Raw genomic sequence first — 25604 nt, 5'->3', positions numbered from 1 at the left:
TCAAACATTACATTAAAGGAGAATGATGAAAACCAGAACCAAAGTCAATCAAACAGCAGCAGTACCATTTATTGAATTTTTATTATTCATATAAATATTGTAGAGAGAAAATAAACCTTTTTAGCACAAAGATTGTATAGAAAATTGCTTCAACAGATGTTAACGCTTACACGTAAAGTCCAGAAAACGATCAGATTTTGGTAGGATAGCGACTTAAATATCATTTAATATATCACGCGAGCTACACAACAAGAGGGCCAAAATATTCAGGCAATGCTTTGTAAATAAAACTGAAGCGATCTCATGCTTTTGTCGTCTTTTGTGTTTTACATCTGAGAGCAGTGGGGAAGCTGCAACCGGAAAACACGCTCTAATTCCGTCACACAGAACAGCACAACAGTTAAAGCAAAAAAAGCCCGCAAAACGTGCATTCCAAATAATTGTGAAACAGAACCATTGAAAGTGTAATGAAACTACGTTACTGTAGGAGTGCAGTGGCTTTGTATTAATTCGAGCATGTACCCTTGCTGTTCCAAAAGTTTCAGTATACAGTAACTGGCTGTGAAGGTTTTATTTCTGCATCACTTGCTGTATGTCTATCATGTGTTCCTGATGGTTTTTTTAAAAAAAAATTCTGAACCAAAGTAAATCAAACAGCAAAAAAAAATTCAAAATGAAATTGTCATTGCTACTGACATCCCCCCCCTGATGCCCCCTCCCAGCCCATAAAATCACTCCCTCGCCTTCTTTTAAAAAACAGAAATAGGCAGGGTTATAACGGGTACCCTCCTCGGATTTCCATTCTGCGGGAGATGGTTACGGAGCTGTGCTGTTTTAACCATCAATCCATTTTTTTATGTCGTGAATGGCACCCTCCTGTACTTTTGTTTTGTCCATTAAAGTCCGCCTGCCCACCTCCTCACAGCGTTCTGAGACAGATTGGAGCAGAGGCGGCTCCTGGGACAGAGTTGCTGACTGTGTGTTTTTCGAGGTCTTGGGGTGTGTGTGTGCAACGCTTTCTCTTTCTGAGATTCTCAGGCATCCATCCAAGTGCCTGTCTGCAAAACGAGTTCAACTGTTGCAAGGCGCAGATGGTGATCACGTGAAGGCACATTCTAAATCAGTGGAAGTGGTTTAGCTAGTTATCTCAAATTTTAAGTGGATCTTGCACCAAGACTTTGGCGTTGACCTGTTCTAAGATACACTTCTGAGCTACTTTTGCAGTGTTCCATAATCAAGTCAACTCACACTATGTGACGTAAGAAAACTACTAGGCACTTGGTCTAAGCGTTAAACAAAGCTTTAATCAACTGTTTTACAACATGGAGGTCTAGTTGTGTCCTTCACTAGTTCCTGTTAAGAATGTCCTGCGCAAGCTGGGCCCGTGCCCAAGTATTTATACTCTCCCTGGACAGCGCCACCCATAGGCCACTCAGTATTATTTCATAAGTCTTTCTTCCATGAATGACTGATTCATGTCACTATGTAAAGCATTTCTATAAGAATTTCATTACAAATTATCATCACAATGCCTTCATAACTCAGAGGGGCATTGTCATCCTGCGAGCTGGTTTCAAAACCACAATGCAATCAGAGATGCAGTTACGTTATTGCCTCAATGACTACCTGTGCCTGGACATTTTAAACTGTGCCACGGAATGGTGGCATGTGTGAGGGCTTTCACCCATGGTTCTCACCCACTGAATTCCTAATCTTGGTCCTACCATCAAAGAACAAAGTCCAGGGAGGGTAGGATAAACTGACAGGGGAAAGTCGTCGGGGCTACTAGCAAGGGCCGGTGGCAGAGGTATTGAAAGGCCCATGAGGAGATCATTGACACACCTGCCCTGCCAGGAAACGACCGACTGACTGACTGGGAAGGTTCAAAATGGGGAGAATAAAAACTAACATCGATTGGGGTAAAATAATGCAAATTAGAAATTAAAAAGCTAAAAAAAAACATCAAAAATGTTTTGCAGTATGGGATGTGAATAATTTACTGCATTGCACAGTTACCCTGTAACCGGTGAAGTTTGGTCTATTTCAGGCGAATCCAGGGACTGAGGCTGTTTGAAGAGGGCTCCAGTGACAATACCCCTTTAACCGCTCAGAGCCAAGAGCATTTGAACTTGAAACCTTCAAGTCATTTTACCACATACAACTTAATCTCTTAATAACAACAGAAAATGCTGGAAAAACTCAGCAAGTCAGGCAACATCCGTGGAGAGAAATTTGAGTTGACGTTTCGGGTTTGACCCTTCTTCAAAACTGGAGAGAAAAGGAACTAGATCGAAGGCAGGGCTGCGATCGGACAAAAGAATAAAAGAACCAAAAGAAGTAAAAGAGATTAGAAGCTAGACGAGATGGTAATAGGCTGTGATTAGGTGTAAAGTGTACTGGCAGGGCAAAAGATAGCTGCCAGGTGTGAGAGAGAAACAAAAGGAAAGGGGGGGGGGAAAGGAAAGGAGTGGAAAAATATAAGTGAAAATGAAATAGGGGCCGAGGTTATGATCTGAAATTGTTGAACTCGATATTGAGACCGGAAGGCTAATCGGAAGATGAGGTGCAGTCTGCAGCCTTCCGGTCTCAATATCGAGTTCAACAATTTCAGATCATAACCTCGGCCCCTATTTCATTTTCACTTATATTTTTCCACTCCTTTCCTTTCCCCCCCCCCTTTCCTTTTGTTTCTCTCTCACACCTGGCAGCTATCTTTTGCCCTGCCAGTACACTTTACACCTAATCCCAGCCTATTACCATCTCGTCTAGCTTCTAATCTCTTTTACTTCTTTTGGTTCTTTTATTCTTTTGTCCGATCGCAGCCCTGCCTTCGATCTAGTTCCTTTTCTCTCCAGTTTTGAAGAAGGGTCAAACCCGAAACGTCAACTCAAATTTCTCTCCACGGATGTTGCCTGACTTGCTGAGTTTTTCCAGCATTTTCTGTTGTTATTTCGGATTTCCAACATCTGCAGTATTTTGCTATCAACTTAATCTCTTACTTGATTACGCGTTTAAAAAATCCTCTTGGGGTTTTACTGACAGCAAAGTGTAGCCAGAATAGTTTTACTGTAAGTCTCGCATGGGCACCCAATACTGGAGCACACAACCCATTGAACACCAACACTGCAGGTAATGGGCCTGCAACAATGGGACTACTTTTAAGCCATTTACTTGCATAAAACACATTTTCCTGCATAAGTAAAACACTTTTGAAATCACACACACTTTCATTAGTATAATCGAGTTTTTTTTTAAAAAGCAATTAATACTGGAGTAATTTCTCATCTTTTCCACAAACGTGCATGAGGATCAATGCTAGATTGCAATCCCCTGCTAACCTCATCCTGTCTAGGTTATACCTTCTGCTGCTGTTGACTGGTGGTCTTAAAGGGATGGAAGCGAAGGCCGACAAAGAACACCTGGTATCTGTGTTTCCACATCACGTAACAGCCCAGAAGGCAGATGAAGGCTAGGATTAAGTTGAGAACCATCTGTAGGAGCAGGTAGAGTTTGATAGTTCTGGTGACAGAATCGCAGTCTGACACGTCGTTGTACGGGAAGGTCCGAGCTATCTGATCATCCGGATCCTGTTTGCATACACACTGTTCTGCATTCATCTGGCAGGTGAACTTGGTGATCTGGTTATAATGGTGACCAGCAAAAGCCACGGCTGAGATACAGAGTATCAGGCCAAGCGCGCACAGCAAGAAGTAAATCAGCTGTGGAAAGAAGGCAAACGCATTCTAGTTTAAAGTACCACAGATATAAGTTACTTTAACTTAGCTTTATCACTGTTCAATGTTCCCCTTTTACAGGGAGTTGGGGTTCAGGTCGGCCATGATCTAATAGAATGGCGGAACAGGCTCGAGGGGCTGAATAGCCTCCTCCTGTTCCTGTGTATTTTCTCATTATTCATTCTCGGGATGTGGGCTTCACTGGCAAGGCCGGCATTTATTGCCCATCCCTAGTTGCCCTTGAGAAGGTGGTGGTGAGCCGCCTTCTTGAACCGCTGCAGTCCATGTGGTGAAGGTACCCTACACAGTGCTGTTAGGGAGGGGGTGCAGGATTTTGACCCAGTGACAATGAAGGAATGGCCAATATATTTCCAAGTTGGGATGGTGTGTGACTTGGAGGGGAACTTGGAGGTGGTGGTGTTCCCATGTGCCTGCTGCCCTTGTCCTTCTAGGTGGTAGAGGTCACGGGTTTGGGAGGTACTGCCGAAGAAGCTTTGGCGAGTTGCTGCAGTGCATTTTGTAGATGGTACACACTGCAGCCACGGTACGCCAGTGGTGGAGGGAGTGAATGTTTAACCCAATATGTATAAGGCATCACAACTATAACGGACAGGCTGCATGGACCAGTTGGTCTTCTTCTGTCTGTTCTTATGTCCGTCTCTGCTGAATAATCGAGCAAGGTTTTTTGGTCGATTTTTCAAGCGGACTGGAAGAGCTCTCTCTCTTTTGGCATTCTCAACCACTTGGACTCGGAGATACCGTTACATAGAAACTGTTTCCAGAGCTTACTCCGATGCTGGCATAATGGTGCCTCCTCTCACCAGCTGTTATGCAGCCAGTAGCCGATGCCTCCCTGGCAGAATGCCAGCTGCTGACAAGTGCCCAGAGGTAGGGAGGTCTCGCGAGCGTGCGGCTACAGCTCATCTGTCTTCTTCAGACTGGACCCCCTCGCAGCTCACTTTAATGACCCCCATCACAGACCTCACCGCCCGTGAGCCAGTGCAAGCCTATGACCCCCATCACAGACCTCACCGCCCGTGAGCCAGTGCAAGCCTATAACCCAAACTCACATCCAGACATCTCTGGAAGATCTGGATCACTCTCTGAGGTCATTAGCCTGAACCCTTCGGTCAAAAAAAAACACTAAATGCTTTTGGGTTGTTCAAATTTCAGCCAAAGCCTCTTCCCTGTGTTACAATGATCTCTCAGAATTAAATACACAATTCTTAATAGCTCAACATTAAAAATAAAAGTTCCGTAATGAATTAGAATGAAAAAGTATGTAAGATAAAGCATTCCGGTGCGCCACTAAACCAAACAGCTCTTATTTTCTGTATTGAAAAATACATTCAGACATTACAATGCTAATAAACTATCGCTGATGTCACGGTATATACAGCATAATATAATTCAGCATGCTGGCCTTGGTGAGACCACACCTTGAGTATTGTGTACAGTTTTGGTTGCCTTATCTGAGGAAGGATGTTCTTGCCATGGAGGGAGTGCAGCGAAGATTCACCAGACTGATACCTGGGATGGCAGGAATGACGTATGAGGAGAGATTGGGTCGATTGGGCTTGTACTCACTGGAGTTTAGAAGATTGAGAGCGGATCTCATCGAAACCTATAAAATTCTAACAGGACTAGACAGACTAGATGCAGGAAGGATGTTCCTGATGGCGGGGAGTCCAGAACCAGGGGTCACAGTCTAAGGATAAGGGGTAAGCCATTTAGGAATGAGATGAGGAGGAATTTCTTCACCCAGAGAGTGGTGAACCTGTGGAATTCTCTACCACACAGGGCCGTTGAGGCCAATTCATTAAATATATTCAAGAAGGAGTTAGATATATTTCTTAAGGCTAAAGGGATCAAGGGATATGGAGAGAAAGCAGGGACAGGGTACTGAGTTTGGATGATCAGCCATGATCTCATTAAATGGCGGAGCAGGCTCGAGGGGCCGAATGGCCTACTCCTGCTCCAATCTTTTATGTTTCTATGTTTCTATGGCTACTAAAACGAGATTAAATTGAAACAGTTTACGTGTAACCCACTGAGTGTGTGAGCAAACTGCAGAAATGGGTGGTTTTGGAAAACCAGTTGTCCAAGAGTGCTGGAATTTCAGGCATCCAGCTGTTCAAACAGTGACATTTTTCAACAAGCAAAGGCTTGCTTTAAGACCAAGGCATTTGCGTGGAAACTAACAAATGGAACTCAGTGCCAGAATATCTTTTAAATTTGCTGTTATTTGATGAATTTTGGGCTCATCCACATGAGGGCTGTCACTTCAGTGTCAACATCAAATGCTGCTTTTTAAAATTCAATCTCGGGATGTGGGCATCGCTCGCGAGGCTGGCATTTATTGCCCAATCCCAGTCGCTCTTGAGAAGGTGGGTCTTCTTCTTGAACTGCTGCAGACCATGTGGTGAAGGTGTCATTCTTTCTAACAGTTTGATACAACTGAGTGGCTTGCTTGGCCACTTCAGAGAGCAGTCAACCACGCTGGTGTGGGACTGGAGTCACATATAGGCCAGACTGGGTAAGGACGGCAGGTTTCCTTTTCCGTTGACTTCAACTGACTGCCGATTTGCTTTCGCCCGTTTTGTGTTATTGCCAAGGTGAATTTATACCCCTTTGCCTCAAGCCCCACAACCCCCTGAGATCTCTGCGCTCCTCCAATTCTGCCCTCTTTGGGAGGACTAACAAGGCAAGGGAATAAACAATGAATGGTAGGACCCTGGGAAGGACAGAGGATCAGAGGGACCTTGGTGTGCATGTACATAGATTCCTGAAGGCAGCAGGACAGGTAGATAAGGTGGTTAAAAAGGCATATGGGATACTTGCCTTCATTAGCCGAGGCATAGAATATAAGAGCAGGGAGGTTATGATGGAGCTGTACAAAACGCTGGTTAGGCCACAGCTGGAATACTGTGTGCAGTTCTGGTCGCCACACTATAGGGAGGATGTGATTGCATTGGAGAGGGTGCAGAGGAGATTCACCAGGATGTTACCTGGGCTGGAGCACGTCAGCTATGAAGAGAGACTGGACAGGCTGGGGTTGTTTTCCTTAGAGCAGAGAAGGCTGAGGGGGGACCTGATTGAGGTATACAAAATTATGAGGGACATAGATAGGGTAGATAGGAACTTTTCTCCTCAGTAGAGGGGTCAATAACCAGGGGACATAGTTTCAAGGTAAGGGGCAGGAGGTTTAGAGGGGATTTGAGGAAGAACTTTTTCACCCAGAGGGTGGTTGGAATCTGGAATTCACTGCCTGAAAGGGTGGTAGAGGCAGGAACCCTCACAACATTCAAGAAGCATTTCGATGAGCACTTGAAATGCCATAGCATACGAGGCTACGGACCAAGTGCTGGAAAATGGGATTAGAATAGACAGGGCTTGATGGCCAGCGTGGACACGATGGGCTGAAGGGCCTCTTTCTGTGCTGTATAACTCTATGACTCGTTCCCCATCCCCGATTTCCATCGCTCCACCGTTGGCGGCCGTGCCTTCAGCTGCCTCGGCCCGAAGCTCTGGAGTTGGTGAACCAGTTTGGGTTTTGATGACAATCCGACATCTTCATGCTCACTTTTACTGGTACCCGGCTTTTTATTTCCAGATTTTCGAAACTGAATTTAAAATGGTGGGATTTGAACTCACATTTGTTGGATTATTCGTCCAGGCCTCTGAATTACTAGTCCAGTAACAAAACCACTGCACTACCGTACCCGCTGTACATCTGGTATAACAGCAGAAAGCTCCCTCTGCTCTGCCCCAACAAGCTGCCTTAGCTCCTTACTGCACAAATGTGAATTAGCCCGCCCCCTATTCCAGCCATTCTGTGGGTTCTCTAGGTGAGGGTGACAATTTAGTGTTAAGCCGTGTTAAAGACCCACGCCTGCTAGGAACGTGAAAGGCATTTTCCAAACTCATTTCCCCAGAGAGACAAGGGGCCATAAATTCACCTTGGACGCTAACACAAAGCGGGCCAAAGCAAATCGATAGTCAACAGAAGTCGATGGAAAAGTTAATTGGTTGGGATGTAAAACGGGCTGCGATTCACTATTGTCCATTTTGCACTAAGTCGAATTTAGGACCCAAGTCTTTTATTCTGTCAGGCTGAGCTGGGTTCACATTTGATGGGACAGCGTGCCAATCTGGTGTATTACCGAGTCCGCACAACCTAAAGATCAAATTCCCACACAAGTGACCGTTAATCGAGTCAGATTGCTGAGCACAGACTGTGCTTATTAAAAGGGCCTTGCTATATAGAATTTGACGTGCAGAATGGGGTTTGACTCTGCAAGTGTTAAAATTCGTAACATCATCACACATAGTTTTAAAATTCTCATCCTTGTTTTCAAATCCCTCTATGGCCTTGCTCCTCCCTATCTCTGTAATCTCCTCCAGCCCTACAACGCCCCCGAGATATCTGATCTCCTCCAATTCTGGCCTCTTGCGCATTCCCAATTATAATCGCTCCACCATTGGCGGCCATGCCTTCAGCTGCCTGGGTCCTAAGCTCTGGAATTCCCTCCCCCTCCACCTCTCTGTCCTCTTTTAAGATGCTCCTTAAAAGCTACCTCTCACCTGCCCTGATATCTCCTTATGTGGCTCGGTGTCAAATTTTGTTTGATAACGCTCCTGTGAAGGGTCCAATATGGCGTGTGGCATGCGCACTCTCATTCCACGCTGGGTATGAGCCACAGGCAAGGTGGTTAGGGAGCCCTATAGTTGCCCAGGGCGCTTGCCTGAAACTGGCGTTAGGCCCATTGCCCATAGGCCCGACTCGCCCCCCTCCCGATTACCCCCCCTTCCTTGGATCTATGAATGGCAGTCGGCTACTCCCTGGAGATGGAGAAAAAGCAAGTAGTGGAACTCAAGTATCGAGTACTTGGCTTTCAATGGAGCAGACGAATGATCCGGCTGTGGTCATTCAATCCCTCAGACCATCAAATATTGATTCATTGCCTAATTTAGACATTGTTTTAAGTGGTGCTGATCCCAAAAAGCTGGTGTCATAGTTTAGACCAAGTCCAGAACCCCACCCAGACTCGACCTTGATTTTCTCAGTAAACTGGGAGCTGGAAAATGGGATTGACTGGACAGGGATTGATGGTCGGCGCAGACACGATGGGCCGAAGGGCCTCTTTCTGTGCTGTATAACGCTATGAATGAAGCTCTAAGGACTAGATTTAGTTGGAAGTCATATGAGAAGATTCCCTGGGGGCTGCACTAACACGGGTCTGGGTTTGAGCCAGTCAGAACTGTGTTTACGTCTCTCAGCTCCTGCCTGGCCAGAACTTAACTGTCCTGTTAAAGAATAGAGGCCTGCTCATGGCTGGATCCGCCATGGGCAGAACCCTGTCCCAACAGTTCAAATTTTAAGGGGTAGAAATTGGTGTAGTTTGTGCAGAGTATTCAGGCGTAAAACAAGCACAATGCAAACCAATTTAGCAGTGGGACAGAATGTGCCCAACCTGGAGCCATCCCACTGCTAAATTTCTGGACACCTTAAACAAGCTTCATTATGAAAATATGGGGTCTAATGCTTGTTGAAGGACCCCCATCCAGAAATTAGTCAGTCGGTGGCCTGGTCCGCTCAGGATTCTTCACTGGCCCCGCCCCCCACCCCCACCCCCCGCACACTAATTGATAAGCAACGTGAACAAATTCTTTTTCTTATCAAACCCATCCTGTGGAGCCGGAAGTAGCAGGATCAATATCCTCGGCGCGAGCTGCCTGTGGAGACACGACCAGCACCGGCGGTTCTTGCCAACCATGTTGATGAGGCCCGAGGGTTGACCGACGAGGCCTCGGTTTAACGTCGCATCCGAAAAACGGCACCCCTGACAGTGCAGCACTCCCTCAGGACCACACTGGAGGGTCAGTTTAGATTATGTGCTCAATCTCTGGAGTGGGGCTTCTGTCAGCTGTGGCTCAGTGGGCAGCACCCTCGCCTCTGAGTCAGAAGGTTGTGGGTTCAAGTCCCACTCCAGAGACTTGAGCACAAAAATCTAGGCTGACACTCCAGTGCAGTGCTGAGGGAGTGCTGCACTGTCGGAGGTGCCGTCTTTCGGATGAGACATTAAACCGAGACCCCCAGTCTGCCCTCTCAAGTGGACGTAAAAGATCCTATGGCACTATTTTGAAGAAGAGCAGGGGAGTTATCCCCGGTGTCCTGGCCAATATTTATCCCTCAATCAACATAACAAAAACAGATTATCTGGTCATTATCACATTGCTGTTTGTGGGATCTTGCTGTGCGCAAATTGGCTGCCGCGTTTCCCACGTTACAACAGTGACTACACTTCAAAAAAGTACTTCATTGACTGTAAAGCACTTTGGGACATTTGGTGGTTGTGAAAAGTACAAGTCTTTCTTTTCTTTTTGAATCCACAACCTTCTGCCCACTGACACCTGGAGACCAGACCCTGAAGGACATTAGTGTTTTTACAACAATTGACTAACCCACAAGTTAGCAGATTTTACTGAATTCAAATTTCACAACTTGCGATGCTGGGATTTGAACTCAATACTTCTACCCTCGTACTGCTACTAGTACTAGAACCACTATACTACCATACTCAACTACAACACTGCAATCACTTCATATTAATGCTAAACTTGCAGTATCTACCATGGCGAAAGTCAGGTTTTTCTCCTAATTATGGGATGATGAAAGGTAAATGGCAATTCTTTGCGTTGAGAGAGGGTGGGGAGGAGTTAACGGTTGGATTTGTAGATGTAGAATATATCGACCTTGCTTTGAGAAAACAGCTTTCAATGAAAACAAACTGAAGTAATAAAGTCTCACGACGCACTTGGTTGTACATAAAGCAAGGCTTTAATCGACTTGTAACAAAACATGGAGGTCTGGTTAGTAGTCACTAGCTTCCTGTTTCCAGACTGTCTCTGGCCAAGTTGGGCCCACGCCCGAGTATTTATACTCCTTGGACGGCGCCCTCAGCTGGCCATTCAGTATTACTTCCTGAGTTACTTCTTGTAGAAGTTGCGATTTATGACACAACCTTCTTGGTCAGAGTTCCTTTTCTTTGGCGATGAACGTAAAGGTGGAGCTCAGAGCTCCTTGGGAAAATGCATTGCCAATAAACTGAGAATAGCCTAGATATAGTATAACACTGAGTACAACGCCATGCTGTTAACCAAACCCACCTTGTGTGATTGAATCGGCTGCCCGCTTTACACCCCGTCCGATTTTACTCTCAGGTTAACATTACCCCCAATGTATTTGAGATTGAGCGCCGCGGAAGGGTAAGTGATGTGACCAACACACCATACATAATACGGCGAGACTGGCTAGCAGCACAGAATCCATTAACTTCAAATTACATTTTTTTTTAATTCAGTCTCAGGCTGTGGGCACCATTGGCAAGGTTGGCATTTATTGGCCATCCCTAATGGACCTTCTTCTAAGGTTTGATACAACTGAGTGTCTTGCTTGGCCTCTTCAGAGGGCAGTTAAGAGTCAAGCACATTGGTGTGAGACTGGAGTCACACACAGGCCAGACCGGGCAAGGACGGTAGATTTCCTTCCCTAAAGGACATTAGTGAACCGGTTGGGTTTTTATGACAATCTGACAGGTTCATGGTCACTTTTACTGACGCCAGCTTTAATAGACAGATAGCAAATATTTTTTTTTCCAGCTAAAACTTTTGAAACAGTTAATTTAGTTGTAAGGGTAAGTAAGAACTGATGCACTGATAACACTTCAGCATAGAATAGTACACCGTACGTTTCTACCCACAGTCCCCTGCATGAGGAGTACGCTATTTAGCCCCCCGAGCCATTCAATTAGATCGTGGCTGATCTGTATCGTACCTCCATCCACCTGCCTTGGTTCCATAACCCTTAATACCCTATCAATCTCAGTTCTGAAATTTTCAATTGACCCCCAGAATCCACAGCTTTTGGGGAGAGAGAGTTGCAGATTTCCACTACCCTTTGTGTGAAGTAGAGCTTCCTGGTTTCCCTCCTAAACGACCTAGCTCTAATTTTAAGGTGATACTCTGTAGGTGAGTACTTAACCTCCAAAGAAAGAGGCCAGCTCATTCCAAATTATTTTTACATAGCCCGTAATGATCTGTTGAAGAGTGACATTGGCCAACACCAGGCCGTAGGTACTGTGTATGGCATTGGGAGAGCTAAAGGAGCAACACAAAACTCCCTAGTACAGGAAACTCTTTGGTATCCGGCACCGACGGGACCGGGATGGTGCCGGTTGATTAAAAATTCCGGATGACGGAGAGGGTTATCTACCGAGGCTATTTTTAACAAAGAGTTAGACTCCTGTTATTGAGAGGTGTTTGGACTTCCGACAGCGCCAAGAAGCCGAGTAGTGGCAGTTTGGAGAACTACCCCCACTAACTAACTTGGCCACCGCGGGAGACTCGGACTCGGCAACATTTCTGGTTATTGAGGTGTTATTTTCGGAGTATGAATTTTGCCGGTTAATAGAGAATTCCGGATATTTAGGTGCCGTTTATACGAGAGTTTCCGGTACTAGGTTTTTTCCTGCCATTTCTCCTGGTATAGTTTCTGTATCGTCCCCAGCAGAGGTCGAGATGAAGACTTGTCCTGAACGCCCATCAAAACTACTCTCTGGCCAGGTGAAAATAAAACACGCTCATATGGTTTATAATCTTTCATATTAATGATTGAAAATGTGGCTGCGTGTGGGAATAAGATGACGTGGCTGCTGTTCAAAGTACAGCATCGGTCCACCATTTCCCCACTGTCAACGAACACAAAACACATAAAGATTATTTTAAATGTCGACCTTGGCAATGATGCCCACATCCTGAGACTGAATAAAAAAAGAAAACTGAAGTTAACGGATTCTGTGCTGCCAGCCAGTCTTGCCATATTATGGTGTATAAACATAAACAATAATAGGTCACATCACTTACCCATCCTTGCGCTCAATCTCAAATACGTTGGGTTAACCTGAGAGTAAACTCTGTGAGGGGTGCCAAATGGCTTTGCTTGTTGGTAAAATTGAAGCCTATGAGATTAAAGGGGCAGTAGCAGCATGGATACAACAGTGGCTAAGGGATAGAAAACAGAGAGTTGTGGTGACTGGCTGTTTTTCGGACTGGAGGGAGGTATACAGTGGCATTCCCCAAGGTTCAGGACTAGGACCACTGCTGATTTTGATACACATTAATAATTTGGACTTGGGGGGTGCAGGGCACAATTGCGAAATTTGTGGATGATGCGAAACTTGGAAGTGTAGTAAATAGTGAGGAAGCGAGTAATAGACTTCAAGACAGACATGGACAGGCTGGTGGACTGGGTGGACATGGCGGATGAAATTCGACATAGAAAAATGTGAGGTAATACATTTTGGCAGGAAGACTGAGGAGAGACAATATATACTAAATGGTACCATTTTAAAGGGGGTGCGAGACCTGGGGGTGTTTGTGCACAAATCTTTGAAGGTGGCAGCTAGAGTACTGCGTGCAGTTCTGGCCACCACTTTACAGGAAAGACGTAATTGCACTAGAGAGAGTACAGAGGAGATTTACACGGATGTTGCTGGGAGTAGAGAATTTTAGCTATGAGGAAAGACTGGATAGGCTGGGTCTGTTTTCCTTGGAACAGAGGAGGCTGAGGGGAGACCTTATTGAGGTGTATAAAATTATGAGGGGCATAGATAAAGTGGATAGAAAGAACCTATTTCCCTTAGCAGAGGGGTCAAAAACCAGGAGGCACAGATTTAAAGTAACTGGTGGTCGGTTTAGAGGGGATTTGATGGGAAATTTCTTCACCCAGAGGGTTGTGGGGGTCTGGGACTCACTGCCTGAAAGGGTGGTAGAGGCAGGAACCCTAACCACATTTAAAAAGTACTTGGATGTGCACTTGGGATGCTGTAACCTGCAGGGCTACGGACCAAGAGCTGGGAAGTGGGATTAGGCTGGATAGCTCTTTGTTGGCCGGCCCGGACACGATGGGCCGAAATGGCCTCCTTCCGTGCTGTAACTTTCTATGATTCTATGAACAGATTAACAAAGCAGTTAATAAAGCATATGGGATCCTGGGATTTATAAATAGAGGCACAGAGTACAAAAGCCAGGAAGTTATGCTAAACCTGCATAAAACACTAGTTCGGCCCCAGCTGGAGTATTGTGTCCAATTCTGAGCATCACACTTTAGGAAGGATGTGAAGGCTTTGGAGAGGGCGCAGAGGAGATTTACTAGAATGGTTCCAGAGATGAGGGATTACAGTTACATGGATAGACTAGAGAAGCTGGGGTTGTTCTCCATTGAGCAGAGAAGGCTAAGAGGAGATTTGATAGAGGTGTTTAAAATCATTAAAGGTTTAGATAGATTAAATAAAGAGAAACTGTTTCCAATGGCTGAAGGGTCGATAACCAGAGGGCACAGATTTAAGGTGATTGGCAAAAGAACCAGAGACGACATGAGGAAAAACTTTTTTACACAACGAGTGGTTAGGATCTGGAATGCACGGCCTGATAGGGCGGTGGAGGCAGATTCAATGGTAGCCTTCAAAAGGGAATTGGATAAATACTTGAAGGAGAAAAAATTGCAGGGCTATGGGGAAAGAGCGGGGGAGGGGGACTAACTGGATTGCTCTTCGAAAGAGCCCGCGCAGACTCGATGGGCCGAATGGCCTCCTTCTGTGCTGTACTATTCAATGATTCTATGAAATGGTGGATCCAGGCATATGTAGCACCTTAACACATCCTCAAAGTGCTTCACATCCAATGAATTACTTTTTAAAGTGTAGTCACTTGTTATTTAGACAAACACAACAGTCAATTTGCGCACAGCAAGGGCCCCATAATTAGCAAATGAGACAAATGACTAGTTAATCTATTTTTATGGTGTTGGTCTGTCTCAGCTCCAGCATGCTTTTGGAAAGGAGCAGCACTTTAGGCTAAATTGCATTGCATACAAGTAACATGTATGATGTTTCACCTGCTAACATACAGCACCATGAAATGGCAGGATGCAGTTTAGAGAGCCTGATTCCGGCCAACCTGTAGTCTGCCTGGCTTAATTGAGAGTTTCTCTCCATATTTTACTGCCTTGGTTTTCTGCCCTCTTCTCTGGATTATGTGCTCAAGTCTCTGGAGTGGGGCTCGAACCCACAACCTTTTGACTCAGAGTGCTTCTACTGAGCCAAGGTGCAGTCACTTGCTCAACAGTGATTCCCAAAGCAAGCTGGTTGGAATATGGATTCTTTTTTGAATGCTTGGGTAGCTTCCAAGGGTGTTAGCAGCCCACTCGTAGCTCCCTTGGCACTTCAACCATGAGCCTTGACATTAACTTCTTCAGTCAAGAGGAGACCACAGCCGAGTCTGATCGTGCCCTCACCTGGCACGTGTACTTTCGAGCACGGGTCTCTGGATTGAGACTGGGAACCCTGGGCTGATCTTCCTCTCCCTGGCCCAGGGGCACTGATACTAAATGTAATGTCCCACATTGCTGCCCTAACTGAGATCAGCTGACCCAGAACAGACCAAGGATAGAACCTGGGACTTAGTACCACACCAAGTAATGCAGTTACCCACTAGGTCAATGAAGAAGCCAACAGTGAGAATGTTTAAATGTTGATCTGAAGACATACCACAAGTTTAATACCAGTGAATGGTGCATGGCACAATATGGGGCTTCAGGAGAATGCATAAAAAAATGAATTCAAAACATTCATTTCAAAAGAAATGCACGTCTTATGCTTGCCAAGATCTATGAGTGCCTTGGTGCACTTAATGAACTTAATGAATGAGCAGCTTACGATCTATAATGGCAAAGGCTAAGGTAGACTTGGAACCACTTTAGATGTCTAGTCCATATTGGGATCTTCCGAGAAAGATTTTTCCCCCAATTTTTCTGTTGCTAGTTTTCCAGTGTGATTATTCCAACGTGTTTCAGTAAGGAGAGGATGTTTAAAAAGTCAGCTGTTTTACGGCTCAGCTTTGGCAGAGCTCCAGTCATTAGAGTTTGAGATATGCGCCATCAGGATTCAGTTATCATTACTGACTCCTCTCCAGCATTCTGGGCCACACCAGCTTGGACTGTACGAGGCTGGTGTTTGGGAACATGGCGCTCTGGTCAGGAGATGGGTGACTTGATTTGTATCCCAACAGACCAAATGATCCTCACGTCAGCGGGTTGTGGAGATTGTGATTTCAGACCAACTTTTCAGGCCAGAACGTTTCTTTAGATGTTAGCAGCTGATATTTATTAAAGACTGAACAGGCTGGGACTCTATTCTCTCAGAAAGAGAAGGATGAGGGGGGACCTGATAGAGGTCTTTAAGATTATGAAAGGGTTTGTTAGGGTAGACGTAGAGAAGATGTTTCCACTTGTGGGAGAGGCTAAAACTAGGGTTTATAAATATAAGCTAGTCACTAATAAATCCAATAAGGAGTTCAGAGAATGGTGAGAATGTGGAACTCGCTATGACAAGGATTAGTTGAGGCAAATAGTATAGGGTAAGCTAGATAAGTACGTGAGGGAGAAAGGAATAGAAGGGTGTACTGATAGGGTAAAACATAGATGATAGGAGCAAGAGTAGACCATTCGGCCCCTCGAGCCTGCTCCGCCATTCAATGCAATCATGGCTGATCATCAAAATTCAGTACCCGGTCCCTGCTTTCTCCCCATATCCCTTGATCCCTTTAGCTTTAAGAAATATATCCAACTCCTTCTTGAATATATTTAATGAATTGGCCTCTACTGCTTTCTGTGGTAGAGAATTCCACAGGTTCACCACTCTCTGGGTGAAGAAATTCCTCCTCATTTCTGTCCTAAATGGCCTACCCCTTATCCTTAGACTGTGACCCCTGGTTCTGGACTCCCCGACCATCGGGAACATCCTTCCTGCATCTAGTCTGTCCAGTCCTGTCAGAATTTTATAAGTTTCAATGAGATCGCCTCTCATTCTTCTAAACTCCAGCGAGTACAAGCCCAATCGACCCAATCTCTCCTCATACGTCATTCCTGCCATCCCAGGTATCAGCCTGGTGAATCTTCGCTGAACTCCTTCCATGGCAAGAACATCCTTCCTCAGATAAGGCGACCAAAACTGCACACAATACTCAAGATGTGGTCTCACCAAGGCCCTGTACAATTGCAGCAAGACATCCTTGTTCCTGTACTCAAACCCTCTCGCTACGAAGGCCAACGTACCATTTGCCTTCTTAACCGCCTGCTGCACCTGCATGCTTACCTTCAGCGACTGGTGCACAAGGACACCCAGGTCTCGTTGCACTTCCCCTTCTCCCAATCTATTGCCGTTCAGATAATAATCTGCCTTCCTGTTTTTGACACCAAAGTGGATAACCTCACATTTATCCACATTATATTGCACCTGCCATGCTTCTGCCCAATCACCCAACCTGTCCAAATCATCCTGTAGTTTCTTGGCATCCTCGCCCACCCAGCTTTGTGTCATCTGCAAATTTGGAGATATTAAATCTAGTTCCCTTGTCTAGATCATTAATATATATTGTGAATAGCTGGGGTCCTAGGACCGATCCCTGCGGTACCCCACTAGTCACTGCCTGCCTCAGAAAAAGACCTGTTTATTCCAACTCTTTGCTTTCTGTCTGCCAACCAGTTCTCTATCCAAGTCAATACCTTGCCCCAATCCCATGTGCCTTAACTTTACACACTAATCTCTTATGCGGGACCTTATCGAAAGCCTTCTGAAAGTCCAAATACACCACATCCACTGGTTCTCCCTTATCTATTTTACCAGTTACATCCTCAAAAAATTCCAGTAGATTAGTCAAGCACGATTTACCTTTTGTAAATCCATGTTGACTTTGTCCGATCCTGTCACTGTTTTCCAAGTGCTCTGCTATTACATCTTTTATAATGGACTCTAGCATTTTCCCCACTACCGATGTCAGGCTTACTGGTCTGTAATTCCCCGTTTTCTCTCTACCACCTTTTTTGAATAGTGGGGTAACATTAGCTACCCTCCAATCCATGGGTACTGTTCCAGATTCCATCGAATGTTGGAAGATGATCAGCAATGCATCTACTATTTCTAGGGCCACTTCCTTAAGTACCCTAGGATGTAGATTATCAGGCCCTGGGGATTTATCGGCCTTCAATCCCATCAATTTCCCTAACACCATTTCCCTACAAATACTGATTTCTTTCAGTTCCTCCCTTTCCTCAGACCCTATGTTCCCCGACATCTCTGGGAGGTTAATTGGAGAGGTGAGATGAACAGGGGTGGGAGGAGGCTCATGTAGAGCAGAAACACCAGCATGGACCAGTTTCTGTGCTGTACATTCTATGTAGTTTCAACACAGATCACGCCTACACATTTGGTTTCCTCAGCTGGACCTGATTGAGTAATAGTCCCCAGCAAGAATCCCTTTGCACGCCAGAGTCAAAGACTCCATTTTACAATGTGAGGCAGCAAGGTGGTTGAATATCCAGAAGGTTGCTCTTTCAGATCTTCTCTCCCTGGATACAGGTGCTCACCAATGTCATGCAAGGTGGTTTGGTTATTCACTTAAGGGTTTGCTACATTCCAGGTCAGTGTTCTAGCTAGCTGGATAGCTAGCTAGCTTCAAGACAGAAAGCAGAGAGTGGGAGTTAAGGGTAGCTATTCAGAGTGGCAGAAGGTGGGTAGTGGTGTTCCACAAGGATCAGTGCTGGGACCACTGTTGTTCACAATTTATATTAATGATTTAGACTTTGGAATCAAAAACACAATTTCTAAATTTGCAGATGACACCAAATTGGGGGGGGATAGTCAATACTGAGGAGGACTGCAACAAGTTGCAGGAGGACATTAATAAACTTGCAGAATGGGCATATAATTGGCAAATGAAGTTCAACACAGATAAATGTGAGGTATTACATTTTGGTAGGAAGAATAGGGAGGTCACTTATCACTTGGAGGGTGCGAGTCTGGGTGGGTTAGAGGAACAAAGGGATCTCGGAGTACAAATACACAAATCACAAAAAGTTGCGACACAGGTTAACAAGACCATAAAAAAGCAAACCAGGCACTAGGGTTTATTTCTAGAGGGATAGAATTGAAAAGTAGGGAAGTTATGCTAAACCTGTATCAAACCTTGGTTAGACCACACTTGGAGTACTGCGGACAGTTCTGGTCGCCATATTATAAAAAGGATATAGAGGCACTGGAGAGGGTGCAGAGAAGATTTACAAGGATGATGCCAGAAACGCGAGGGTGTACATATCAGGAAAGGATGAACAGGCTGGGTCTCTTTTTGCTTGAAAAAAGGCTGAGGGGTGACCTAATAGAGGTCTTTAAAATAATGAAAGGTTTTGATAGAGTGGATACAGAGAGAATGTTTCCACTTGTGGGGAAGAGCATAACTAGAGGTCATCAATATAAGATAGTCACCAAGAAATCAATAGGGAATTCAGAAGAAACTTCTTTACCCAGAGAGTGGTGAGAATGTGGCACTCGCTACCACAGGGAGTGGTTGAAGCGAATAGTATAGATGCATTTAAGGGGAGGTTAGATAAACATATGAGGGAGAAGGGAATAGAGGGTTATGCTGATAGTTAGATGAGGAAAGACGGGAGGAGGCTCGAGTGGAGCATAAATGCCGGCATGGACTGGTTGGGCCGAATGGCCTGTTTCTGTGCCGTATATCCGATGTAATAAGGGAACCGCATTGTTTAATACAGGATGTCCAGCTTGTTATGCAAAGAAAGAATGGACCTCAGGACGTCCCAAAGCGCTTCACAGCCAATGAAGCACTTTTGAAGTATAGTCACTGTGATAATGTTAGGAAACTCGGTAGCCAATTTGCACACAGCAAGATCCCACAAACAGCAATGAGATTTATGACAGGGTACTCTGTTTTTACTGATGTTGGTGAGGCATAAAGGTTGGCCAGGACACGTGAGAACTCTTCAAATAGTGCAGTGGGATCGTCCCATGGCACTATTTTGAAGAAGAGCAGGGGAGTTCTCCTGGCCAATATTTATCCCTCAACTAACATCACTAAAACAGATGATCACAGAAACCCCACAGTGCAGATAGAGGCCATTTCGGCCCATCGAGCCTGCACCGACACCATATCCCACCCGATCCCTGCAACCCCTACACCAACACATATCCCACTCACCCCACGTATTTAATCCCCCTAACACTAAGGGTCAATTTTTAAATTTTTTTTTTTTATCATAGCCAATCAACCTAACCCACACATCTTTGGACTGTGGGCAGAAACCAGAGCACCCAGAGGAAACCCACGCAAACACAGGGAGAATGTGCAAACTCCACACAGACAGTCACCCGAGGCCGGATTTGAACCCGGGTCCCTAGCGCTGTGAGGCAACAGTGCTAACCACTATGCCACCATGCTGGTGAGATAAATCTAGTCATTTATCTCATTGCTGTTTGTGGGACCTTGCAGTGTGTAAATTGGCTGATGTGTTTCCTACATTACAACAGTGACTACACTTCAAAAGTACTTCATTGGCTGTAAAGCGCTTTGGGATGTCCTGAGGTCATGAAAGGCGCTATATAAATGCAAGTTCTTGCTTTGTTCTTTCAAAACTGCATGCAATATGACACAAACTAGCACTAAGTTGTCAAAACCGATCAAAAAGGCTATAAACGTGGCTGGCATGGGATGCAAACCAATTCACAACGGCCAGTAACAGGTCCCATACTGATGTCAATGTTAAGGCAAATTGGACATAATAAAGGCAGCTGACCATGTCCTACCTCACCCAGGAGGGCACAACAATAACACGCAGTGCTCACAGCAGAACTGATTATACAAAACATTTTAACATCTGGATTTGAACAAGAGCTAGTGTTGCGGATCGCAGTGTTATTTGGCTGAGAGCTTCATGGCAAGGAGAGGTGGTGTGTTGAGCTTCAAAGCTGGCACTCTAGGAGGGATTTTAGGATTGATCCAGAATATATGAGATCCAGTTTCATAAACGTGGAGGTCTGGTTATCATCGCTTGTGATGCTGATCCAAGGGATTTGGATTGCGAGCAAAAATTGAGCATAGGGCTAGAAAAGACTTATAGCCTACGGACATTCCTCAGATGTTGCAGATGGTGAACTTTGGCATGGGGATAAGCCGTCCTAATTAAGTCCATTGATGGTAGGCATGGTTTTGGTCTAGGGTGATTGCTCAAACTTGAGCCACATTTGAGCTGTATGGCTTTGCAGTTTAGATTGACTCATTCTCCAATTCCCCTTCCTCCCATAAACGGAAATGCCTGTTCTCCGCATTGTGGCCTCAGTCCACCCCCCCCCACCTTACAATCAATTTACATAGAATTACACAGAATATACAGCACAGAAACAGGCCATTCAGCCCAACCAGTCCATGCCGGTGTTTATGCTCCACTCAAGCTTCCTCCCATCCTTCCTTATCTAACTATCAGCAGAACCCCTCATATGCTTGTCCAGACTCCCCTTAAATGCATCTATACTATTCGCCTCAACCACTCCCTGTGGTAGCGAGCTCCATATTCTCACCACTCTCTGGGTAAAGAAGTTTCTTCTGAATTCCTGATTGGATTTCTTGGTGACTATAATAATTTTAAAGACCTCTCTTAGGTCACCCCTCAGCCTTCTCTTTTCAAGGGAAAAGAAACCCAGCCTATTTATCCTTTCCTGATAGGTATAACCTCGCATTTCTGGTATCATCCTTGTAAATCTTTTTTGCACCCTCTCCAGTGCCTCTATATCCTTTTTATACTATGGCGACCAGAACAGTACACAGTACTCCAAGTGTGGTCTAACCAAGGTTCAATACAGTTCAGCATAGCTTCTCTACTTTTCAATTCTATCCCTCTAGAAATAAACCCTAGTGCTTGATTTGCTTTTTTTTATGGCCATATTAACCTGCGTCGCTACTTTTAGTGATTTGTGTATTTGCACTCCGAGGTTCCTTTGTTCCTCTACCCCATTTAGATTCTTATTTTCCAAGTAATATGTGACCTCCTTATTTTTCTTACCAAAGTGTAATACTTCACACTTATCTTTGTGAATTTCATTTGCCAATTATATGCCCATTCTGCAAGTTTATTAATGTCTTCTTGTAATTTGTTGCAGTCCTCCTCAGTATTGACTATTCCCTCCCAATTTGGTGTCATCCGCAAATTTAGAAATTGTGGTTTTGATTCCAAAGTCTAAGTCGTTAATATAAATTATGAAATATAAATTGTGAACAGTGGTCCCACCATGGATTCTTGTGGGACCCCATTTTCCCACCTTCTGCCACTCTGAATAGTTACCCTTTACCCCACTCTCTGCTTTCTGTCTTGAAGCTAGCTAGCCATTCTCCTACTTGTCCCCTGACTCTGCATGCTCTCACCTTATTCATTAATCTATTATGTGGCACTTTATCGAAGGCCTTTTAGAAATCTAGGTAAATTACATCTACTACATTTCCCTTGTCTACTCTCTCTGTTATCTGTTCAACGAATTCAGTGAGGTTGGTCAAGCAAGACTTTCCTTTTTGAAATCCATGCTGACAATATATTATTATATTTTTGGTTTCTAGATGTTTTTCTATTTTCTCCTGTGTTAGGGATTCCATTATTTTTCCTACCACTGATGTTAAGCTGATTGATCTATAATTCCCTGGACATGTTCTAACTCCCTTCTTAAATACATGTATGATTTTAGCTATCTGCCAGTCCTCTGGCACTGCATCTTTTTCTAATGAATTATTAAATATGTGTAATAGTGTCTCTGCTATCCCATAGAATATAGAAACTTACAGCACAGAAGGAGGCCATTCAGCCCGTTGCGCCTGTGCTGGCTCTTTGAAAGAGCCGTCATGCTCGGTTCCACGTCCCTACTTTTTGTCCGTAACCCTGTGAGTTCCTCATCCTCAAGTACCCGTCCAACTCCCTTTTAAAATTATTTATGGAATCAGCTTCCACCAGCTTTTCAGGTCGAGCGTTCCAGATCCCAACAATTCTCTGAGTGTAAAAAATTCTCCTCATCTCCCCTCCCGACCTCTTGCCAATGATTTTGAATATATGACCTCTAATTATTGGTTCACACGCCAGAGGGAATATTTTTTCCCGATTCCATTTGCCATGCTTCTGCCCATTTCACCATCATGCCTGTATCATCCTGAAGCCTATAACTATCTTTATCATGATCTACTACTTTGCCAAGTTTTGTATCATCTGCAAACTTTATAATGCTGCTCCCTACACCCAAGTCTAGGTCATTTATAAAAATTGCAAAGAGTAATGGACCCAAAACTGACCCTTTGGGAACACCACTGCAAACCACCTCCCAGTCTGAAAAACAGCCATCCACCAGCATCCTCTGCTTCCTGTTACTGAACTAATTTTGTATCCACATCGGCACTCTCCTCTTAATTCCATGGGCTTTCATCTTCTTAATAAACCTCCTGTGTGGCACTTTGTCAAATGCCTTCTGAACGTCCACATAGAAACATAGAAACATAGAAGATAGGAGCAGGAGTAGGCCATTCGGCCCCTCGAGCCTGCTCCGCCATTCAATGCGATCATGGCTGATCATCCAAATTCAGTACCCGGTCCCTGCTTTCTCCCCATATCCCTTGATCCCTTTAGCCTTAAGAAATATATCCAACTCCTTCTTGAATATATTTAATGAATTGGCCTCTACTGCATTCTGTGGCAGAGAATTCCACAGGTTCACCACTCTCTGGGTGAAGAAATTCCTCCTCATTTCTGTCCTAAATGGCCTACCCCTTATCCTTAGACTGTGACCCCTGGTTCTGGACTCCCCGACCATCGGGAACATCCTTCCTGCATCCAGTCTGTTCAGTCCTGTCAGAAATTTATAAGTTTCAATGAGATCCCCTCTCATTCTTCTAAACTCCAGCGAGTATAAGCCCAATCGATCCAATCTCTCCTCATACGTCATTCCTGCCATCCCAGGTATCAGCCTGGTGAATCTTCACTGAACTCCTTCCATGGCAAGAACATCCTTCCTCGGATAAGGTGACCAAAACTGCACACAATACTCAAGATGTGGTCTCACCAAGGCCCTGTACAACTGCAGCAAGACATCCTTGTTCCTGTACTCAAACCCTCTCGCTACGAAGGCCAACATACCATGTGCCTTCTTAACCGCCTGCTGCACCTGCATGCTTACCTTCAGCGACTGGTGCACAAGGACACCCAGGTCTCGTTGCACTTCCACTTCTCCCAATCTATTGCCATTCAGATAATAATCTGACTTCCTGTTTTGCCACCAAAGTGGATAACCTCACATTTATCCACATTATATTGCATCTGCCATGCTTCTGCCCAATCACCCAACCTGTCTAAATCATCCTGGAGTTTATCGGCATCCTCCTCACAGCACACACGCCCACCCAGCTTTGTGTCATCTGCAAACTTGGAGATATTACATCTAGTTCCCTTGTCTAGATCATTAATATATATTGTGAATAGCTGGGGTCCAAGGACCGATCCCTGCGGTACCCCACTAGTCACTGCCTGCCACTCGGAAAAAGACCCGTTTATTCCAACTCTTTGCTTTCTGTCTGCCAACCAGTTCTCGGTCCAAGTCAATACCTTGCCCCCAGTCCCATGTGCCTTATCTTTACACGCTAATCTCTTATGCGGGACCTTATCGAAAGCCTTCTGAAAGTCCAAATACACCACATCCACTGGTTCTCCCTTATCTCTGCTATTTTCTGGTTCCTCTCCCCCTGCCAAATTAGTTTAACCCCCCCCCCCACAACAGTACTAGTTAACCTCTCTTCCCTAGATTCTTTTAAAATGCATGGATGTAATCCGTCCAGAGCAGGGATCTTATTCTCTTTGAGTTTGATTAGTTTATTTAATATTTCTCCTCTTTTTATTTTAAATGCAGTTATATAATTTCTAGTCTCATCTTCTGATGTCATGTCCACCTGATCTGTCTCCCTGGTAAATATTGGAGCAAAGTAATTATTTCAATTTCTGCCATTTTGCTGTCATTGCTTGTCCATCCCTTAGTGGCCCTATTCCCATCCCAACTTTTGTTTTTTTATTTATGTGCATGTAAAATATTTTACTATTTTATTATATGTTCCTTGATAATTTAATTTTATAGTTCCTCTTTGCTTTCCTAATTGTTTTTTGACTTATTTCCTAATCTCTTTGTATTCTCCCTTGTCATGTTCTCCCCTGCTGTCCATGTACTTAGTTTATGCCTCTTTCCTTACCCTCATTTTTTTCCTTATGTCTTTATTCATCCATGGTGTCTCAGTAGTGCTTAGTTTGTTCTTGTATTTTAGAAGAATATATTTTTCCTGGACTCTGTTGAACACTGTTTTAAAGGTTTCCCATTGCTGTTCTATGTCATTGTTTGACAATATTGTTGTTAATTTTATTTTTCCAAGTTCTATTCTCAGCCACTCAAAATCAGCTTCTCTCCAATCTATTACCCTGGTCTTCTTCATACTTATGTCCTTCTCAATTATTATTTTAAAGGGTATTGTATTATGGTCACTATCGCTTAGATGTTCCCCTACTTTTACTTCCCTTATCTGCGCTGATTCATTCCCCATAACTAGATACAGTGGCAAATCCTCCCTTGTCAGGCTTCTGACATACTGGGTTAGAAAGGAGTCCTGTACACATTGTAAGAATTCCATTCCCTTATCCCCTTTACCTATCTCTTCTGGACAATTAATTTCAGGGCAGTTGAAATCCCTCGTGATTATTATTCTATGTTTTTTACTCATTTCCCTAATTTGTCTGCATATTTCTTCCTTCACCTCCTTTCCACTATTAGGTGGTCTGTAGACTATCCCTATTAGTGTGATTGATCCTTTATTATCTTTTATCTCTATCCACATGGATTCTATTTCTGTCTTGCTGATAGCTGCGTCACTTTTTTCCACTGCCATTATGTT

At 44.5% G+C, this 25604-nt stretch overlaps 1 protein-coding gene across 1 annotated transcript in view; it reads right to left on the bottom strand.

The window, feature by feature from the left end:
- Window positions 1-2920: 2920 nt before the first annotated feature.
- Window positions 2921-25604, bottom strand: part of sspn (sarcospan (Kras oncogene-associated gene)) — a 42847-nt gene continuing 20163 nt past the window's right edge. Inside the window, exon 3 of the mRNA XM_086009951.1 lies at window positions 2921-3719. Within this exon, the coding sequence (XP_085866077.1) occupies window positions 3354-3719 (366 nt within the window). The 3' untranslated portion in view covers window positions 2921-3353. The remainder of the gene's footprint in view (window positions 3720-25604) is intronic.

The sequence above is a fragment of the Somniosus microcephalus genome, chromosome 17 (assembly GCF_052327205.1).
Source record: "Somniosus microcephalus isolate GS21.2 chromosome 17, FLI_Smic_1.0, whole genome shotgun sequence".
In the NCBI taxonomy this organism is placed as follows: domain Eukaryota; kingdom Metazoa; phylum Chordata; class Chondrichthyes; order Squaliformes; family Somniosidae; genus Somniosus; species Somniosus microcephalus.
This window is presented reverse-complemented; position numbering and strand designations above follow the sequence as displayed.